The 22568-nt window shown below is 36.2% G+C and overlaps 2 protein-coding genes across 2 annotated transcripts in view; one reads left to right on the forward strand and one right to left on the reverse strand.

Moving 5' to 3' along the window:
• Positions 1 to 22568, forward strand: part of Ankar (ankyrin and armadillo repeat containing) — a 55815-nt gene that overhangs the window by 24506 nt on the left and 8741 nt on the right. The window contains 9 exon segments of the mRNA XM_087200398.1: positions 225 to 329; positions 1768 to 1875; positions 1878 to 2008; positions 7479 to 7608; positions 7611 to 7646; positions 13015 to 13256; positions 13402 to 13555; positions 13639 to 13800; positions 15640 to 15746. Coding sequence (XP_087056524.1) covers positions 225 to 329; positions 1768 to 1875; positions 1878 to 2008; positions 7479 to 7608; positions 7611 to 7646; positions 13015 to 13256; positions 13402 to 13555; positions 13639 to 13800; positions 15640 to 15746 — 1175 coding nt within the window.
• Positions 9523 to 22568, reverse strand: part of LOC110347176 (tRNA N6-adenosine threonylcarbamoyltransferase, mitochondrial-like) — a 72991-nt gene continuing 59945 nt past the window's right edge. Inside the window, exon 8 of the transcript XR_015447076.1 lies at positions 9523 to 13832. The gene's annotated coding sequence lies outside the window, so the exon portion shown is untranslated. The remainder of the gene's footprint in view (positions 13833 to 22568) is intronic.

Below are 22568 nucleotides of genomic sequence, written 5' to 3' on the forward strand. Positions count from 1 at the left end.
GCCCCTTTGGAGGACCTTCCAGACCTGTGCTATGGCACATACACAGTCCGCTCAGCATGTGCCAGACAAGGGGCATCCATAAAGGGGAGTTTAACATATGCAACCAGTGGTCATGGTAGTAATCCCAATCCTTGGTTTCACTTTGCCTGCACAGAAACGAAATGAACCACTCTATTACCTGTTATGGCAACTACAGCTTGTATTTTTCTATTGAATGCTAACAGAAATGTTGCAGTGTGAAAACTTTAAAAGAAGGATGATGGCTGTCATGTCCTTAGAAGTAATTTGCTTAGCAAATGATCGATACTGGAAATATATTTTGGATGCAGGTAATGCAAATCTATGTATTAACTATATTTTTCCTATGCTATTTTAAAGAGAGCTATATTTTTTTCAGGCCAGTTACGTGTGTGTGTGTGTGTGTGTTTGGTGCTAGGGACTGAATTCAGGGCTTTGTGTATGCACACTGTGCACGCTACAACCAGCCCTAAGATACATTTGTGACTGTAAAAAAATCTTTTTAGTCCATTTTAAGTTTCTTTCCCTTTTTTCTAAGATCACCTCCTTTTTCTGTCAATCACTTATTTTCTATGTGGAAGCTGTATAGGATCAAAAATCTGAATAAATTTTAGAGAAATTCTATTTCTCTAAAAGCTTACAAATGTAAACACTGCTATTAAATTATTTTAACACACCGCTTATATTTACTTTCACTTAGAAATCATCCCTATTCTGTATTTGCACAATTTCATTTTCTAAATTAAAAATAGCGAGTAAGTGGCAGGCCAGACTTGTAGCTAGACCTTCATTTGCAAGTTAAATTAATTACTTAGCCTCTCCGCCCTAATTTCCTCCTTAATAAATAGTTCAACTTCAGAGGATTGTTTTGAGAACAATACCCGTCAATGTAACTTTCTGAAATGAGGAAAATATTCTGTCCATACTCCTGTAATATGGACACTAAAGGCACATGAGATACTCTATAAATAATGTTAAATAAATAGATTAAGTAAATTTAATCAATTATAGACATCCCTCTAATGTATCCCGAAAAGCATGTACAGAAAGCATTATGTCAAAAGAGTGAACCGAAGATTCAAATCGTGAAGGATGTTTCATTGCGGCCAGCTACACAAATAAATGAATAAAGCCCTAGTTATATGATTATCTTTCCTATCAGTTTGTGTGTTGTATGCCAATCTCTTTATTTCACACTGAGTTGATGTAAGTATAAGAAGCATGCAGCTGAAGCCAAATTTTCTGTTTTCAATACGCTCAGTGATTTCAGTCTTTAAAACAATTGTAACTAATGAGGGTAATGTGCATTTTATTAGATTCAGCTCTTTGTCTTTTCACTTGCTGGTATAACAGAAGGAAAAAAAATATAATAAAAATATTTAAATAATTACACAAACACTGCCCCAAGGTAGATGCGATAACCAAAGCTAAAATCTACCACACGGTAACTCAAAGAATTTATCATAGATGTTAAGCCAAAATTCAATGTTTTAAAAATGGCTTCAGGTTACCAAGCCACAGTGTATGCTTGTGTGCTGTGAAATCAAATGTGTGAACAATGAGAGCTTATAGTGTAGACTAGACAAAGAAATATACTTATATAATTTCTGGTGATTATTTTTATACCTTATAGGATGACTTGCTAGTCATTTATATTACAATGCCCATAAACATTATTTAAGTCTTGGCATGATGAATTGACTGCAAATGATTGCAATAATTCATGATATTTTTGTCCTGTCTACACAGGCACCATTCCTGCCTTAATCAATCTATTAAAAAGTCCCAAAATAAAATTGCAGGGCAAAACTGTCGGGCTATTGAGCACTATCTCAACCCACGTAAGTGTTGTGCATGCCTGGTAGAGGCGGGAGCTATTCCAGCGTTGATCAATCTCCTGGTTTCTGACGAACCTGAACTGCTCTCTCGCTGCGCTGTCATTCTGTACAACATCGCTCAATATGGAAACAAGGATATTATCTCCAAATACGTAAGTCCTGCTCACAGAAACCCACATAGGAGTTGGAAAGAGGCCCGTATTATTATCCAGAGCCAAAACTCTTAAGGATCAACTAGGAAGGGAGAGAGAGGGAGCCTGCTGAAAATTAATTGACAAAGAAGCTGCATTTGGGTAGTGGTGGAGACTGCCCTAGTATTCGGAGGCCTTGGGTTCTTTTTATTTACTTTTTTACTTTTTATTAGTACATGTGTGCAGCACATAGTGTTTACATTCCTTGTGTGCAGTTGGTACATGCACATGGCACATCTTCGTTCCTTTTTACATCCCTAGTCCTTTCCTTCCCTGCCCCTTCCCTCCATCCCTTGGTCCTCTTCCCCTTGTTGTGCCCAGATTACGAAGTCCCAAAGACCACCAGGAGGCCGTTTCCGATGTAAGCACACGAGGGTCATTTATTCAAGCTTAAGCAGGGACTCTCAATTGTCACCGACACAGCGGATCGAGATTGAGAGCCCCGAGTTCCAAATTAGCAGGGTTTTTATTGAGATTACAGCAAGCTTCAGTCATTAGCAGCCATATGATTGGTTAACATTTAGCAAGTATGAAGTGTAGAATTTTGATTGGCTAGGCTCATTGGGGGTTGAAGGGGATTACGTATAGGTTTTTACAAGAAAAATGGGGACAAAGGTTAGTGGTCTACTGTCACGTACTGATGGTCAGCAGACATCTTGACTGATGGTCATGACCACCCTGTGTGGATAGTCAGCACGTTAACCGATTGTCCTATAGATAGTGGGCCCGGGACACTTGTTTCTAGGGCAAACAGATGGCTGAGTAATGAGTTTAGGAATCTTGAGTTACAGATCATGTCTTTTGTCCCAGATTAAGCACATTTAATCATTAATTTGAAAGAACAAAGGAGACTGCTCCATTTTGGACAAAATGGAGTCATTCTGGTCTCACATTCACAAAATGGAGTCACTTTTGGTCTCACACCCTTGAGAAGGATCTCTCTCCCTACTTTCTATTATCCATCCTTTATTTTGCTCTTGATTTATAATTTGAATTTCTCATATAAGAAAAACCATGTAATATTTAAGCTTGTGTGTCTGATTTATTCCACTTAACATTGTGGACTCGAGGTGCAGCCATTTTCCTACAAATGACTCAAATTTATCTTTATGGCAGAACAGTACTCCATTCTGTGTCAACACCACATTTTCTTTATCCATTCATCTGTTGATGGACATATAGTCCCTGGGTTCTATCCATAGCACCACCACCACCGGAAAAAAAAAGGCATTGGAGTACATCCCTGAAGTAGAAAAGGGAGTGTTTTTCATATATTAGTATATACTGATTGTTTCTTGCTGTTTATAAGATGACATTACAAGAAATAACACCAAGCTGGTATGGTGGCACACTCCTGTAATCCCAGCACTCTTGGAGGCTGAGGCAGGAGGAATGAAAGCTCAACCCCCATGTGGGCCACTTGGCAACTTAGTGAGACACTGTCTCAAAATAAAAATTAAAAAGGATGGTATGTGGCTTAGGGTGGAGGCCCTGGGTTCAGTCACCAGAACAGAAAAAAGAAAGAGAGAAGAAAGAAATAGTACCATTCTAGCCATTTCCATTCTGACTGATAAATGCCGTCTAATTGTGTACCAGGAGGATTTACAAGAAAATTATTTTAGTGAACATCAAGTAATCTTTGCCATGGTGTATTTCCTCCTATACAATCTGCCATAAAATTATATCTGTAGTGTTTTAAGATCTTCTGAGAATCACTTACAAGTGAAGCTCCTTTACATGACTCTCCTCAGTTTTGCACAGTTACTTCCTTGAGGATTGGGTCTTTTGCATTATAAAATTTACACTTTCATCAAGTTTGATACTTTTGTCTTGAATTCCACCTCATCTAAAACTGTGTTTATGCTATTTCCTTTGTGATCTTATATTTAGCTTGCATTTTATCATCCTCCTGCACTTCTCTGAGTCATTTAAGTTGTATTTGTTATCATTTGCTTGGAAAATCTATTAGAAATAGAGCCTCCAGGCCTACCTCAGAGCTAGTCAGTCTTATCCATTTACACCTTATAATGTTCAGTGGTTCTGGTAATTAGTCAGAGTTACGGTAAATGAGTCCTTTCTATGCAGTTCATGCAGGTTTCGCTTTTGTCTCTCTTTATTATCTCAACATACATTTATTGATATGCATATTTATCTTAGTTCTGATCAGTGTTTTCTTTATCTTTGAAGTGCAGGACTTACATATCTATGTTGATTAACCATTCTTCCTGGTACTTGGTGTATCTTTTCAACTGATCCATTTGTATAATTTTATCTGGGAGATGTTTTCTTGAATCCATATCTTTAAATATCTTAGTATTACTTCAACTCACTCATGGAACAAATATTTATTGAGAGGTTATCATGTGGTAGATAGTATCATAGATCCTAGGGTTATGGCAAGGAAAAAAACAAATGTAGTCTCAACTTCTATATGAAACTTTTATTCTAGTTGAGGGTAACAAGACAATAAATGAATAAGTTAAATATATGGTATAATAAAAGTGATAAGGAGGATAATAAAAAGAGAAAGGGGAGAGAGGAAGCTTGGTGAAATATATAGACTGTATTGGTGGAGGATTGGTTCCAGGACCCTCAGATATCAAAATCTGCAGATCCTCAAGACCCTCATATATAAAAATGTGTATCTTCATATAATTTATGCATATCCTTATGTGTAATTTAAATAAGCTCTAGATTATTTGTAATACCTGATATAATTTAAATGCAATGTAAATAGTAGTTGTGCTCTATGCTGTAGGAAATAACAACAATCTTTTCAGTACAAGTTCAAGTTTTTTTCCAAGTATTTTTGATTCATGGTTGGTTGAATCCACAGATGTAGAATCCAGGTACACAGAGGGCTGACTAAGAGGCTGGACTTTGACCTAAGTAGAACAGAATGTTGTTCATACATTTCTCTGTTGATAAGGACATTCTAGGCTGAGGAAACAAATGCAAAGTAAATGAAGTAGGAGTGTCCCTGGCATCTTGAAAGAGTAGCAAGAAAGCCAAGGTAGATGAGGGAAGACAACAAGGAGACACTCAGTTAGGCAATGGTGGGCCATTATCACGTAGGGCCACATAGGCATATGTCCTAAATATGTTAGGAAGCCATTGAATGGCTTTGGTCTGAAAAGTTTCATGAAGAGATTTATATCACTCTACTTTGTTTGTTAAAATAGGTAGGTAAAGATGGTGCAGTAAGACTAATTAAGAAGCAATTGCAAGAGAAGAATGAGGAGGAGGGGGGAGGGGAAAGGGGAGTGGGGGAGGAGGAGGAGAAGGAGAAGCAATTGCAGTGATTTAGTTGAAATAAAATGGTATATTGAGCATGACAGTAACAGTGAAAATGATGAGAAGTGGTGATATTTTGTATTATCTTTAAAAAATTGAGCCACTTGGATTTGTAGAAAAGTTGCAGGGAACTAACAAAGAAGACTAGGAAGAAATGGCCGGTGAGGTAGGAGAAAACCTGAAGAATCTGTTGACCTATCCGTCAATGCAAAAAAAGTATTTCAAGGAAGAGGGTATACTCAATAATGATAAATACTGTTGTAATATGAAAAATCAAACATCCACTATTGAAAAGCTGATCATTAAATCACTAAATTTGTTGATCAGTTCTCCACCTTTGTCTAATATATTCCTTCCTGAGCTCTGGTGTCTCTCCTATGTACTCTTATTTTATAATGGCGATTGCTTCATTTTTCATTGATAACAATCTGATACATTTTGTTACAATTTTTATCTCCTTCATGGCAACATTTTTCTGATAAGCATTTGTTTTAGTCTGTACCTACCACTATAAGAAAACACCACAGACTGGATAACATATAAACAACAAAATTTATTTATGATAATTCTGGAAGCTGGGAAGTCTAAGACCATGGTGCCAGCATATTCAGAGTCTGGTGAGGGTAGCTGTCTGCTTCCAAGGTGGCACTTTGTTGTGTCCTCACATGGCAGAAGGAAGAAGGGCAAAAGCACCTAGCTACTTCTTTTCTGCCCTTTTATAAGATCTCTAATTACCTAAAGGCCTCCACCTCTTAAAAGTGTCACAATGGGGTTTAAATTCCTATGTGTGAAGTTTGGAGGGACACATACATTCAAACCATAATACTCTTCTTCATTCGTTGTATGTTTTCCCTATTTTTTCTTATACTATATTTGGACAGATTCTGTGCTGATTCTTTTTAGATCATTACTTGCCTTCTATAGGTGAGTTCTTTCTGGTTCAGCTATTTGCAGGAAGCATATGAGGGAAAGGGCATAAACCAAAGTTCTAGGCTAGCAAAATTATTTCTTATGCCACAGGGTTGTATGCATGGATCCTTGCATCTTTACTTTTTCCTAGCCATAGATATTAGTAGTGCAAAAATCTATTATAACATAGATTATATCTCCTCCACAATGTAAAAAGTCTGTCTCTTCCTTTCTAACCTCTCCAGTAAACTGTTTCTTCCAAACATATCTTGTCAGCATGATTCCTTGTTCATCTTTCCTTTCTGAGTTTGAAGCTTTATGCTCAACAGGCCCAGGAAAGAGCCTGCTGCCATCCTAAATATTACAAACAGGGAATTGAGTTTCTTTTTCTGCCCCTCAAGGTCAAGTCACTGATATTTGGAAAACTGTGCTCTACCAGTTGTTCCTGTGGTCATTGGCCATAAGAGATTGCTCTCATGCCTGTTGGCAACTCATACACATTCATTATATTTCAACATTGCCAATATTTTCTAGCTTTATTAAGAAAGGAGTCATATTTCTGTCAGTCATTCTTGATATCCTTGCATTATTTCTGTTGGTAGGGACAAATGCCATCTTTATCCCATTAAAAATTAACAAATTATATTCACATTTAAAAATAATATTTGGTGTGGCACAAACATAATTACTAATTACCATTGCAGTGTCCACGTGGTGAATGTTTCCAAATGGAGTAATTGACAAGTATATTCAATTTCTCTCACCCAGTTGCTTCACTTCTTAGACATTTATTAAATGTTACAATGAACTTGCAGGCTCAAAATATTTTAGTTGCCATTTTCAGGCGTATTCATTGAATATTTACCTTTTATGAAAACTTAAGATTTGTTTAAAATGCTATTAACTACTATTTAATATGTTATAACAGTAGACATATTTGTTTACAGACCATTGTGGTCTCTTGGTTCTTTGGTTTTTTGAGACAGTTTCACTTTGTAGTTCAGGCTGGTCTTGAACTCACTATGTAGTCTAGTCTGGCCTCAAATTCGCAGCAATCCTCCTGCTTCAGCCTCCTGAGTGTTGGGATTACAGGTGTGTACCACCAAACCCAGCTTTTCTCTCTTATATAAACAGATATTTACAGCAAGAAAGATTATAGATTTGTGTTTCTAAGCAAACATTGTATGTATATTGAATAAATTGAAGTAATTTCTTTGTTTATTTTTAGAATGGAATCCCAGCTCTGATAAATCTCTTGGCGTTAGACATAGAAAACATGCTAGTAAATGTAATGAACTGTATACGGGTATTGTGTATAGGAAATGAAGATAATCAAAGAGCAGTGAAAGACCACAATGGATCCAACACCTTATTAGGTTTCTGAGTACTGATTCCGGTGAGCCTCTACATCTGTGCTGTTTTCAAGGAATTAGATTTATTAAGTGAAATAAGCATGGACCTGTGCTTGTCTTGGATTTGCCTTTAAATGGATCTAGAAATACACGGTATAACTCAAATATCTGGAACCCTTACATTTAAACTACTGAGTTTATAAAAGGATTTGACTCTCCAAAGTGTAGTTTTTAAAATATTTAATTAAACATGTTTATAAATAGAAATATTGGCATGAATAATGAAAATCAAGCAGATAATATGCTCAGGGGAGTAGATGTCTACTGTGTGAATAATAAACATATTGATCCCTGGTAGCTATTATTGTGTGAGTTACAAGAACATCAGACTTGCTGTTATATGTCTGGTATCAAAATTCAAGGTAATCAAGGGGCTTTAGTCTGATTATCAGTTTCCAAAGTGCACAGTCGCACCAAAATCATCAACAGGCAGAGGCAGTTTCTGCAGCCATTGCAAATGGTCTATTAGGTTCTGTAAGAATAATCACATTCCGGTAATCACACAGAGCAGCATACATTTCAAATCTAGGAGGAAAAAAGTGGCATAAAAGTTTGTCCCTTTTTCTTCCTCTTTAGTTTGTCACTTGTCTTTCTGTTCCAGTTCATCAGAAATAAACATAGAATAAATACATCAGTTAAGTATAAATCAAGATTATAGAGGTCTTTCCTTTACTTAAGGGCTTCAAATTTAAGTGACTATCATCTTTTAAGAACCTATATCAAAGAACCTATATCATTAGGTCAGTGGTGCAGCGCCTGCCTAGTAAGGGTAAGGCTCTGAGTTTGATTCCCGGTACCAAAAAAAAAAAAAAGAAAGAAAAGAACCTATATTATGTAGTGAAAGCATTTGAAAATCCTCTCCCTTCATAACAAATTCCTTAAGATCTCTGTCGTAAGGGAGTAGATCTTCCCTTTCCTTTTTCTTTCTGTCTGTCCCAGATGCTGAAACAAAACATAAATTAAAGCAGCAATTTGAATAAATGAGAAATGAATTTATAAAACGAAGTTCTGGAAATAAATTACTGAAATAATTTTTTAGGCTCTTGCTTTATCTAAAACCCAAGTAAAAATAATCTTCCTTGCACTGTAATCTATATCACCCCTCACTTCAAGGAAAATGAAGAACTTAATTTCAAAATAAATTTTAAACATTTTTTTCTATTTAACTTCAGCATTGTAACAAATGTTCCTTTGGGCATTCACTGGGTTACATTGTAGGGGATCACAAAGAAACTTCTTAATTCTCATGTCTTCTTAGCTATTCTGAAGTATTCTAAAATTTCGTGCACTGAGTAAGGTAAAACGGCCCCACGGTAGACTCACATGCATTCTATTGAGACTATGAACTTGGCAATATCTTAACTGAACCTTTAACTCCGGATTTGTCAAGTCTATCTTTGCTAAGGATTGTTTTGTTTTAGGCCTTTGCTTTGCCCATCTTTAGCTGTTTGTTCCACACCACTTGTGCACACACACACACACCCTCATTCCCCTAAGTGCTCCTGATCTCACACGGCCCACAACTGTCTCATCTTGTGTCATTAACAAAAGTTCCTGTGACAACACCACCACAACTAACGTATGTAAAGAAGCACATGAAATCCCTTTTCAACTCCAAACCACCTGAGAAACACTTTTAAATGATCCTGTTTCCTTTCTTCCACACCTTTCACTGCAGAAATATGTTTTCTCCAGCTCTCTCACCCCACTGCAGGTAATGTAATATGTACTATTACCTTCTAAAATCTGAAAACTTTGGAATTATGATCCCTAGAATTTTAGATAAAGCCTACCTTCACCATTAGTCTTCCTCTACTGAGCTCTTAAACTTGAATTCCTCAAGCTTTCTTTTTTGTCCTGTTGTTTCATTCATGCACCATATTCTCCTTATTCCTAAAGTCTTTAGTTATAATCTGCTCTTCCCAGTTCTCTGTCCACATCCCTAGCTTCTCCTCTGACCTTTAGGACTACTTTTGATTATCAAAGAGTTAAGTAATGACCTCCCCATCTTCTTTTAGAATTTAGATCCAACTGAGAAATAGACCCAGGAATCAGATCAAAAACATCAACCTTATATGCTAGAAAACTTGCTTTGAGAAAACAGCAAGAGCGTTATAAAGAACCTAAGCCATGCACTTGCCATGGTTCCTTCTTCAAACTAAGAAACTGGAATTCATTCTTTTCAGGGAGGAATGAGTAAGGGGTAAATTTTTATTTTTAATATTTCTGAGGTGGAAGTAGGAGAAGAATTTCTACTTTTTGTTTTGTTTTGTTTTTGGTACTGGCGATCGAACTCAGGACCTTGCGCTTGTGAGGCAGGTGCCAGAACCACTGAGCTAAATCCCTGGCCCAGAATTTCTACTTTTTGTACTGATGCATGGATACTGGGTAAAAAAAAGAATGGTTTTCCCCATTCTCTGTGAATTTTGTGAATTTATTGTTTTAACATTCTTTAAATTATTCACTGACTCTTTAAGATTTCTAGCATGGCCTATATGTCCTCTTAAATTTCCTATTCAAATGCAAATGGCCTTCGCTTCATTTCCTTTCACTGTCCCTCCTTATGTTACTTTCAAGTAATATTAAATGTATTGTTATTTCATACTCTGATCTTTCATCTTGCTCCACAAAGTTAAGAATCTTGTTGTGTTGGTTTGTCACTGTGCCCCCAGTGCCTAGGACAGTGTTTGGCACATAGCAGCCACTCAGTAAATATTTGCTTAATAAATAATTGAATGATTAAGTTAAGAAAATATTCACAATAAAAGCATGAATATAATTGATATAAATTTATAGTAAATGAATATGCAGAGCTGGGAGAGTAGCAGAGTGGTAGAGCCCTTGCCTGCCATGCACGGAGGCCCTGAGCTCATTCCCCAGCAGTGAGGAAAGAAAAAAGCAAAGCAAGTATACAAATTGTATATGAATGAACAAATGATGAGTTATAGAGTGACTGGCAGATATTGTTGGATGCACAAATTCAAACAACATTTAAAAGTTTTTGTTTGTTTCTTTTGGTACTGGGGATCGAACTCGGATCCTTGCGTTTGTGCAGCAGGCAGCGAAATCACTGAGCTAAATCCCCAGCCCCATTTAAAAATTTTGCTTTTGGAAATATTGTATATTGATTGATATTCCATATATTAAAAAATAAATCTACAAGGCTGGGGGAAAACAAACTCAACTATATTTTACATAAATTGCATAACTAGACTGAGAAAGAAAAAAGGAATACAAGTAACTTTTAAACACAGTGCTTTAAATATGTACCCTTTATTTAAGTGTTACAGAATGTAATACTTCAAGGTCATCTTTAATTCCTAGTGGGTTTATATTTCATACTGAAATGGGCAAAACAATTCTGAAGCTGAGTTTATAAGTATTGTGGGAATGGGGAAAAAAATAAGAACCAAGATGGATAATGTAAAGGTACAAATTCCCAGTGATGAATGTCATCATATTGTATACATAAAATGTACCAATAAACTTAATGAATAATAATTTTAAAAAAGGAACCACAGCTTCTTTCAGAAAAAGATGGTTGATTCCCAGGTAGGAGCAGAGTCAGGAGCATCATTTTGTGGTAGAGTAAGAAAATGCTTTAAAAAGGAGGGCGGGGAGTGTGTCTTAAGGATACATGGACAATTTGAAGGGGCTCCCACTGTCCAAATCTTGGACAACTTGAGCATTAACATAAATAATGAAATTAATGGATTATAATTCACTGAATAAAATAGAAATCCATGACCTCATCCTAATAAGAGTTGGATAAACAAAGAAATAAATAGGGAGTTAGGGAGGGCTCTTCCTCATAGTAAGACTCAACTAATAAATGAGAATGGAGTGAAAGATTTAGAAAATATTTTGCAAACACCATAGTAAAGATTGGTTAGGCAAAAATAATAAATGGTTGCTAGCTATTGGGGGTGAATTTGTTAAGGAGTAAAATATATATAATCCATCATTTGATCTTTCAGAACTGTGGGATCTATTCGTATTAGTTTATAAGCTTATTCTCAATTTCTTAATTTCTGAAAGTGCTCTGCTTCTTATTAGTTGCAAAGGGAAAATAGCAACTACACATAGAGAAACTGGGTGGTCAAAATCAACATCACCAATGAGGAAACATATATATCATGTAGCTACATGGGAGATGCCCCCCAAGAAACACAAAATGTCATTTAAAAAATATTTTGCATGGAAATACAGAGCCTGAATAGTGAGGAAACATAAACTCAAACCGATAAACATTTTCTAAAATAAATGGCCTATATTCATTGAAAAGTCTAAGGCATAAAAGATAAAGGAAGACTAAAAAAGAAAATGACATAACTGAAGGCAATACACAATCCTGGTCTTGATCCTGTACTGGATGAAAAAAAATGTGATAAAGGGCATTATTGGGACAATGGACACAATATCACTAGATAAAAGTACTGCATGTGTTATTTATTCTGTAGTTACATAACAGATTAATCTTGTTCTTAGAAAATACGAACTGGAATATTAAAGAGATAAAGGACACAGTGTATCTCAAATTTAGAAAGCTAACTTGTAAAAACAGACAAGAATTCATATGGCATATATTAAATTTATAAATACAGGTAAAAGTATATAATTCTGTGACTTATTCTAAAAACTTGTCTTTTAGGGCCAGGGATTTAGCTCAGTGGTTCCAGCGCCTGCCTTGCAAGCGCAAGGTCTCGAGTTCGATCCCTGGTACCAAAAAAACCAAAAAACAAACAAAAACCTTGTCTTTTAGTTTTAAAAAGAAAAAAATGCATCAGTTAATAAGTATAGAGGAAGATGTTTACACTTACCAGCAACCAAAAACACAAAATAAAATGAATTATTATTTTTTGCCTATCAAGCTGGCAGTTTATTTATGTATTTATTTTTAATGATAATATTCATACTTTAAAAAAGACACAGCAACATTGATTTTTTTTTTTTTTTTTGGTACCGGGGATTGAATTCGGGTCCTTGTGCTTGCAGAGCAGGCGGTGGAACCACTGAGCTAAATCCCCAGCCAACATTGATATTCTTAAGCTCTGATTCTAGAAGGGTAAAATGCTACTATTATTTTTGAAAAGCAATGTGCCAAAATGTACTGAGTTATTTGAGTAATTCCTAGGACTATGCTAATGGGAAAAAAATACACAGGAAGGAAATATCTCATGTGCTAAGATTGCTCCTTAAGTCTGAAATAACATTTACTTTAACAATGTAAATGGCTAAGGAAATATGGTACATCCATTCATGGCTATTTAGAAAACACTGGTACTCCCGAAGATTGGGAAAATGTTTTAATGGTAAACAACTTCAATGGTGATTTTTTTAATCCGTTGGAAGATGTGTTGCAGGCTGTGTCTTCCGCCGCAATTGCTGAGGTTGCCCGTGGCAATAGGGAAGTGCAGGACGCTATTGCGCAGGAAGGAGCGATTCCCCACCTGGTGGCTCTGTTCAAAGGAAAACATCTTAGTGTCCAAATGAAAGGTGCAGTGGCTGTGGAATCACTGGCAAGTTACAACCCTCCAATACAGAAGGCGTTTCTGGAAAATACATTAACTAAATATCTTTTAAAACTCCTAAAGGTATGCGTTTTATCATTGCTCAGATGACGTACTCCACTTCGAATTCTTAGTAGACTAGAATAGCAATGGGATAAACCTTTTATGAAACGTGCATCCCTAAAGTGTCCAATAAATGTTCACTGAGTGAATTGAATGTTTTGAACAGGCATTTCAGATAGATATTAAGGAGCAAGGAGCTGCGGCGCTGTGGGCTTTGGCAGGACAAACTCTGAAACAGCAGAAGTACATGGCGGAGCAGATCGGATACAACTTTATAATAAACATGCTTTTGTCACCCTCTGCCAAAATGCAGTATGTTGGTGAGTTTTTCTTCGAAACGCAAATCTGCACAGTGTATCAGGACGCAGGGGCATCCCGTCTGTCTCTTCCTTTTCTTTACCAGGAGGTGAGGCAGTCATAGCCCTAAGTAAGGACAGCAGGATGCATCAAAATCAGATATGTGAGGGCAATGGAATCGCGCCGTTGGTTCGCTTACTGAGAATTAATAAGATCGCGGAAGGCACACTTCTCAGCGTCATCAGAGCTGTGGGGTCCATTTGCATCGGTTCGTGCACCCATTCTCAACTTCTCAAAAATCTGTAAGAAAAAGAAAGGACGTAGGAAGAGAGATAGAAATTAATCTCTTCTCTATCCCCGCTATCAGAGCACTTAACCATATTTAATCTCTAAAAAATGTGTAAAAAGCTTCTCTAAGACCTTGGGGAGGAAAAGCAGTGTAATTAAGGATTTTATATCAGTCTTACTCTTGAACTCTGGATAGAATGGAAAATGAAGACAAGCACCTTCATTATTGACTTTAACAAATCTCATTTTTTTAACTTTAAGAGAAAAATATTTTTCTTTTGGATTTCAAGAACTATATGTGACTATAGAGCTCAAAGTTTCAGTACTGGGGCATATTTTTCAATTCCAATCTCTTTCCATAATAATTCTTTGTTTTATTTGTTTGTTTTTTGGTACTGGGGATCGAACTCAGGTCCTTTCGCTTGTGAGGCAGGCGGCAGAACCACTGAGCTAAATCCCCAGGCCAATAATTCTTTGTTTTAAAGTGGGCTTTCGGCCAGGGCTGCCACACGTGTGATCCCAGCACTCAGGAGGCTGAGGCAGGAGGATTGCAGCAGAGATTCAGGCCAGCCTGAGGTATATAGTGAGTCTAAGGCCAGCCTGAATTACAGAGTGAGCCCCTGTCTCGAAGAATCCCCCAAATAAAAATAAAGTGATTTTTCTTGGAAAGGAGTTGACATTTTTTTCAGTGCCTGAAAAATGTGGAAGTGTCAGAAATTGACCTATGAAAAATAAATATTTGGGTTCTTTTCTAATCTTTATGAATGCAGAGGACTAATTGTAGACTGTTTCTTACAAACAAGAAGATTCTTGATTCTAAGTAATGATGTTTCCTTACAAATAATCCAGATGAATGAAGAACATAGGAATCGACTCTAACATTTTCCTTCTCCTTGCTTGTGAAATGACTTTTAGATGTTCACTGATCTAAGGCAATCAGCCATATAAGATAGTGTTCCTTTACTCTTTTTGTTTTTTGTTTTGCCAGAGACTGTGGTATAAAATATAGGCATTTATAACATTTTAGAAATTGATTATATACATGTATATACACATGTACATATGCACATATATATACAAATTTGCCTCACACATGTATGCTTGCACTCACCCACGCCCACGCCCACGCCCAAACACAGTTCTCCTCATTAGCTCACTTCAGATCTGTCCCTATGGGGGGAGGTGGAGGAAAGCAAGGAAATAAACATGTTCTCTACCTCCCCTTCTTCCCCAGTCCCATCACGCCTCCCCAGAAAACAGTATGTGGACGGCTTCTCCGAGGTACAAGGCATATTTATATTCAAGTATATAAACCTTGACATTTATTATGACATTCACTGGCAAAAAACCCCACACCGAATTAAAATTGTTTGAGTATATCTACTAAGAAGAGATAACCAGAGTTTTTGAGGTCCATAAGCTTTTTTTTTGGTACCAGGATCGAACTCGGGTCCTTGTGCTTGTGCAGCACGCGGTGAAACCACTGAGCTAAATCCCTGGCCCTCCATAAGCTTTCTTGAGGGACATAACAACTCTAAATACCTCAATAAATGGTACCATTCCTTGATAATATAGGATTTTTCTCATTTATTTGCTGTATTAGAAAGCCATTCACAATTCTAATAATAAAATCTCCATGTTCAGTCACTGTGCTTCTTAAAAAATTAATATAGAACTATCAAAATAGTGCCAATGTAGCATTTACTTTTGTGATTTATTAATGATATCACCTTAAGAAAATCCAAGTATCAAAACTGTGTTTGACTTCACCATTTATAAGATTTTAAAAATTAACTCATTGACATGTAGATTTTTATAGGTGTAGCCCACACAAGCAATCCCATTAGTCAACAATTTATTGTGGATGAAAATGCCTTTCCAGTACTTATCCAGCTACTGAGGGATCACCCTTCACCTACCATTAAGGTATATATCAAGGGTTAAGTTTTTTTAATATAGTCAAAGTAATATACATATCATTTTAAAAAATAATTGGTATCTTAATGCAAGTTCACAACATAGAAATTTCATCTTTTAAGGTTTACCTAAAACCTTTTGTTTTAAACAAAAAAGGTTGCTACCCACCATAAATCTTAAACCTAATTTTATGCCCTTTCGAGCCTGTTATCTACCTCTTCCACAATACTCTGAAGTGATGGTTCTCAAACTATTTGTGATGAAGAAATAAATTATTCCTAACAATCTGTTAAGGGAAGATGATTTTAGAAGAAAAAAAACTTAAACATTTAAAACAATTTTAGACTTTCCAATATTTGCAAAAGTAGTTCAGAGTAGTATACCCTCCATCTAGTTATTCTAATATTAAGCAAAAATTAACAGTGATACAAAACTATTAACTAATCTGCAGATTTACTTAAATTTTGCCAGTTTTTTCATCAATACCCAGGGTCCAGTCTAGGCTCTCACTTTCCATCCAGCTGTCACATCTCTTTAGTGTCCAGTTTGTGTGACCTTACTCGTTTTGTGTCTTTCATGATTTCACGTCTTTTGTATTTTTGACAGTTTTTGAGCAATCCAAGCCAGTTATTAGATTGTCCTTCAGTTTGACTTCATTCTATGTTTCCTCACGATTAAGTTGAGGTTATGCATTTTGGAAAGGATACCACAGAATGACGTGGAAGTTCACTCACCTTCGCAGTGCATCCTATCTCAGGGTGTATGATGCTGACATGTCTTATTACTGACAATGACAACCTTGATTACTTAAAGCGGTCATCTGCCACACTCATACGTCACTGTAAAGTTACTGTTTCCCCTTTTGTAATTAACAAGTGTCTTAGGCGAGAGACTTTGAAACTATGCAAATGTTGTTCTCTATCACACTTTTGCTCACCAATTTCAGCATCCATTGATACAACAAAAATTAATGTGACATTCGCCTAAAGGTGATTTAAAGAACAAAAACTTTTCTTCTTCCCTTACATTTACTAAGCGGTATTCAAGTGTAAGGAAGAGTTGTTCCCTTAAACATTTATTCTCAGTTTCTGTTATCCTGTTGCCAACAGTTTTGTGGACTGTCGTGGGCCCACGGCTTGAATAGCACTCTTCTGAAGAATTGGGAACCATTGTTGTCTAGTATATTTTGCAATGAGGAAGAAAGTTGCACTTTCTCTCAGTTCCGTGAAATTTTAGAAGGACGTAGGAGGGTAGAGCAGATGAAGTTATTTTCTAAAAACAAAATTTTACTCTACTATAGCACATAAAAAGTTAGAGAAATGCTAAAAATGTGGGAATAGGGTGAGGAGACTGAATTCATGTCTGATTCTCTAAGCCACCTTTCGGCCTCCTCTCTTCCTAATGTTTTATTCTGTTCCTCATGCACATGTGTCTTCTCCACTTTCTTCTACTATATATGCTACTCATAAGTGTGATCCCTTCCCTCCCAGCCTGCAGCTGCCTGCTCCACTCTCTGGACACCCACTGTTTGGGTCTTAATAGATACTTCAGTTCTATAGATGTAGAGAATCCTAGAAAATTAGAAGATTTAAGGATAAACCAAAGGATTTATCTGGTCTTGGTCAAAATGTTTAGGTCTAAGAATCTTCTAGGGTACATTCTATACTCTGTAGTAAATTTCTGTCAAAGTGCTTCCCATAGGGGCACATTAGTATTCTTAGTGCTTAGTGTGGTCCTTAATTACAGTGAGAGACTTACACAGACACATTGTAGGAATTGAGAGGGGAGGAAGGAATGTTCAGTAACTAAATATGCCACTGAGTAAATAGTTATTATATGGCCAATGACTAAGAATGCAACAAAAATTAAATCATCCCAGATTCCGGAAACTGCTAGCGACATTGACCCTGTCTATAAGGGAAATGCAATAGATTTTGTAACTTTTGTTTTGTTTTGTTTTGTTTTTCAGTGTAGGGGATTGGACCCAGGGCCTCATATGCTAGGCGAGTGCTCTACCACTGAGTTACACCCTCAGCCTGATTTTGTAGGTTTAAAGTATATTTTTATACTATAAAACTAAAATAAATTGTTAAAGAAGTGAGAATAATTCTCACAAGACACATAAAATTAGTCCTATTGTTACTTATTTTCCTCATTATAAGATATAGCTCAAGTAATTATACATATAATTTTGAAAAGATGTAAGCATAAATAACAGGCACTCTTCTCCCATTCAGAAATCATAGTGGATATAAAGGAAAAATAAGCAACTAGTTGGTATAACCACCTATGGAAGGCGGGTAAATGAAAGAATTTTATGAAGTTGAAGGTGGTGATGGCTGACATTCAGGAAGAAAGTATGGAAAAATATGTCCTAGAGGATTAATCTTTAGCCCTCCCGACTGGCAGTAGCCAATTCTTTTCTGTCTTATGTCTGATACTGGTTGGCAGGGTGGGAGCTGCCAAGCTGTGGGATTTACTTTGGAACATAACTGACCAGACACCTCATAAACTAAACTACCTTGTTTACTGTAGACTTCCAGGAATAAGGCGGCAAAACCCACATGGAAAAGAAGTGAAAATGGGTCAAGTCCTAGAATACTTCTGTCTCCTCCCTGTACCTGACCAAGGCGTGGCCCCTGGGCTCATTTCTTTTTTTATTGATTTTTGTTTTTTTGGTACTGGGGATTGAACTCGGGACCTTGCACTTTCAAGGCAGGTGCCAGAGCCACTAAGCTAAATCACTGGCCTGGGGCTCATTTCTTATTACCCCATTTTTTCCTACTTGGCTCAAGGTTCTATTCTGCAGTCAGTTAGCCTATCCTTTGTCCATGACAGAGACTAGTTCCTTATTTCTTTGCTGGCACCTAACACCTTCCCTCTTGCCTGTGGCTCCAACACTACTTTGTGTGTGTGAGTGTGTAATTATTACTAAGCATATTTCTTTTATACAAAGAGAAAATACTACAACAAACTGAAATATTCCATGACCCAGTGTCAGCCATTATCAAGTCATAGCCAACCTTATTTCATCTATGCATCTACCTACTTCTATTTCAGTATACACATAATAGCATCTTACTATAATGATTGATAGTGGCAAAAGAAAAATTCACTAAAATTGATGAGCCATCTCTGTCCTATACTATACCATTAAAACAAAATGTTACTATAATATGAATTATTTTTAATGTTAAAATAAGATACTTGTACAGTTCAGGCAAGCAGGGTGCCTGTAAGGGAGAAATTGCCATTTGCTCATCCTGCAAGTGTTAAAATGAGGTTCTTAAAAGTAAATAGTTTTTCTCCTCTTCCTCTGTAGAATACAGAATGTTAAAATTTTACAAATGAATTTGTTTAAAGAGACCACATAATCCCTCATTGCATGAGATGCAATAGTAGCATGCTATACAAGGGAAGTTTTATTAACTATTTTGAAATCTTCAAATGAAAATAAAAGTATGTTGCAACAATAAGTTGAAGGTTGATGAAATTGTTTCCTTTTCAACTAAATGATTATTAATTTGCATAATCAGTAGGCTAATATTTTCTTTGAAAAGTAACATGCTTTCTCTTCTTCCTGCTACAACCTGGTTCACTTCATTTTATCTGTTCCATAACACTTTGGGGTAACTCTGTTATTTGTTTTCCCCAAAAATATATTTTACTCCCAAGAATAAGAATGAAATATATTTTAACGGGCAAAAATTAAAAACCTATTATTTTGATTAACATGACAAATGACATAAGTTAAACAAAATACACATTTCTATTTCTAGGATATTTGCTTAAGAGCTGGCTATGCATTAACCCTTTTTGCCTTCAATAATTGATTTCAACAATACTTAATACTGAAAAGTGGAAAAATCACCATATCTATTTTTGAACCTTTTCTTGAATCAACAGTTGAAAGAGAGAAGGCAATGGCAGCATTTCAGGTATAAAAGAAGAAGTTAACACATCAATTTCATAAGTATATTTTTAGTGAAAAATTAAAAATTAACCAGCAAAATATTTTCTGATTTGAAAAATTTAGTACTTTGTACATTAGCCCCCTCTACCTCATAAAACTCCACTATGAGAATTTCTTCATTCGTGTGGAATTCTATAAGTTACAGGGCACTTTTGCCTTTATTCCTCATCTAATGCTTACAACAACCCCGTGAGGTTGATAAGCAGATGATATTATTCTCATCGCCCGTATTGTAAGGAAATAACTAGAGAAACACGGTAGTGTCCAAGACAGGTTTTCTAACGGCAGATTGTTAGCTGATCACATTCTTTCTACAACTCTATAATGACTGTATGTATTTGGGGTCTTAGTTTTATTCTTTCTCTTTATTTTCTATCCTATAACTTTTAGAAGTAGTTTCTAAGAAAATATACCTCAAGGATGCAAAATCTACAACACTGTAGGAAGCCTATTATGGTCATTGCTCTTACTCGTTAGGGGCAAGTACTCTAACTCCTCCCTGCTACTACTTGCTCCTTTTATTGGATCCCATTACGGGCCAGGTATGTAGCTCAGCAGCACTGTCCCTGAATGGCAAGCACAAGGTCCTGAGTTTGATCCTTGGTACTAGAGAAAAAAAAAAATTCCCACCAAATGACAAAAGTTTAGAGAAGCTGAGGAGAAAATGTCTAATGACTCTATGCATCTTTTTGTTTTAGATTATTGTATTAGCTAAAGTCATCACAGATGTGAACCATATTACTTTGTCTGCAAGGGGTGTGGCTATTTTAGTTAATAGTCTGTACTCAGACCAGCAAACTACTATTATCCTGGCAGGTAAGACATGAATAGGGCAGACTGTATACACACAAAACTATTTCCAAAATGTTTTTATAATTTGAGCAATAGTAAAATAATAAGCCTGGTCCTGTGTCACACAAGTTGAGAAATGAACTCATGTGAATCGATGTGGAACTCCAGCGCCAGTCTACATCTAACAGTGGACATCCACGCTGCTCCCTGAAAAGGAGCAGAGTTAACTCTGAACCTGGACTTTTTAGCTTTTCTAATTACTTTTCAAACCCCTAATTGTTTTTTCCAGGATATAAAGTGAGAATTCCACTATGAACTAAAAACAAGATGTACACACTGGTTTATACCAGTAGTAGAAGACTGGCACTGATTATTTTTGTCTGGTTTACTTTTGACAAATTGTGCACATTTTGCTAGTATTTAAATGTTCTCTGTGTTCCATGCAACATAGCAAAGCAAAACGGTCCAACAGAGTTCCTGACACAATATTAATTCTGTAATTTATCTGTGCCAGGCCAGCTCACACAAAATAGGTGATCAATAATGGTTACGTGACTTGACATATCATTCCCAAAGCAATATAAAACAGTGTCAGAATGACAGTTGATAACAATAAATAAGCAAATTTTTTTTTTCTAAACTGAAATAGGCCACTGATGAGAATAAAAGAAACTCCACCTGTACCATAAAATTACATTATTATGGAGTGTATTTGCATGGCAAGGAAAAAAGTTAAGCAAATGAAAAGATTCTGATGGAAAATAGCTAGAGAAAATACATATAAAAGAAATTATTAGATTTTCATCTAAATAACATTATTAATTCAGTGTCATAGTAATTCTGTGACTCTGAGAAACAACTGCAGTGGGTTTACCTTTTGCGCATGAAATGCCGTATTATATGCACCTGCTTTTGGATGTTAACTTCACTGTCTGGGCAGAATTGACTCTCAAGTCTCTGGACCTTCTCTGCTCTCTGGTACCACAGTCTTATGCATGTCCAGTCACAGCACATCCGGGCATCTCAGGCTGGCCAGGACAATCAGGCTTCGGGAACAGTGTAAGACAACTGAGTGCTCGGTGTCCGAGCTGACACGATTCCCTGAAGAGGCTCCAAAGACACAGAAGTTTTGCAGGGACTGGGATTTCTGTTGCCAAGTGTCGAGTTTTCCTGTGTTATCTTTTGGCTTCTCTCCAAAGTTCCTGCTCCTACTCTTTCGAGTACTATAAAACTAAGTCCTTCCTACTTTCCCTACCCCTCTCATGTGTCTTCCAGCTCCTACTTCCCAACTTTAAAGGCATCTTTTCTAACTTCACAAAGAGGTTACCTTTTGGCAACTTTTGCTTTCCATACATCCCCGCCTTTTCCAACTAAAGGAGAATTCTTCGCCTTATATTAGAGGCCAGGAAAAAGTACAGGAGAACAAAAACTCAGTTCGCATCTAAATATAGTACCCACCCACAAATGTAGAAACACATCTATATCTTAAAATATGAATGGACTTGTGTTGTTGATGGCTACACAATTATTTTAATCACTGAGTCACTTTGTCATTTTCAGTCCCAAAACACTTTTATGGTCAAAACATCAGTGATCTTAAATTTAAATAAGCAATACATTCCTTTACTCTATAATATTATTAAAGTTTTAAAGTCATTTGAACTGGAAGAACATACTAAATTTTCTTATGACATTCAATCATCACTTTCATTGTCATTTTTTTAAAGCCCCCAAACAAAATATATTTAAAGGCACTAAAAGAAGAAAGCCTCTGGTTTAAAAAAATTCCCACTCTTAAAAAAGCCTGTTTAATTTTTATTGTTTGTGTCAGAAAACCAAACCATAATTTTTGGAAACATTTATTCATTTACATATGTATTCTTTTTCTCATTTCTTCATTTACCAGAGAGGTCAAAGCTATATACAAATTAACAAAAGTACAGCATTATCAACTTATCATTTAAATGACACAATCATGTTTTCTTGTTTAATTCATAGAGAATTTAATAGCTAGCCTGGCTCACTCTACAGCTGGTATTCCAGAAGCGTTTATTACATTAGGAACA

This window comes from Heterocephalus glaber, unplaced genomic scaffold (assembly GCF_053883595.1).
Source record: "Heterocephalus glaber isolate CG9 unplaced genomic scaffold, H.glaber_assembly_v1.0 deba00001743, whole genome shotgun sequence".
Classification (NCBI taxonomy): Eukaryota; Metazoa; Chordata; class Mammalia; order Rodentia; family Bathyergidae; genus Heterocephalus; species Heterocephalus glaber.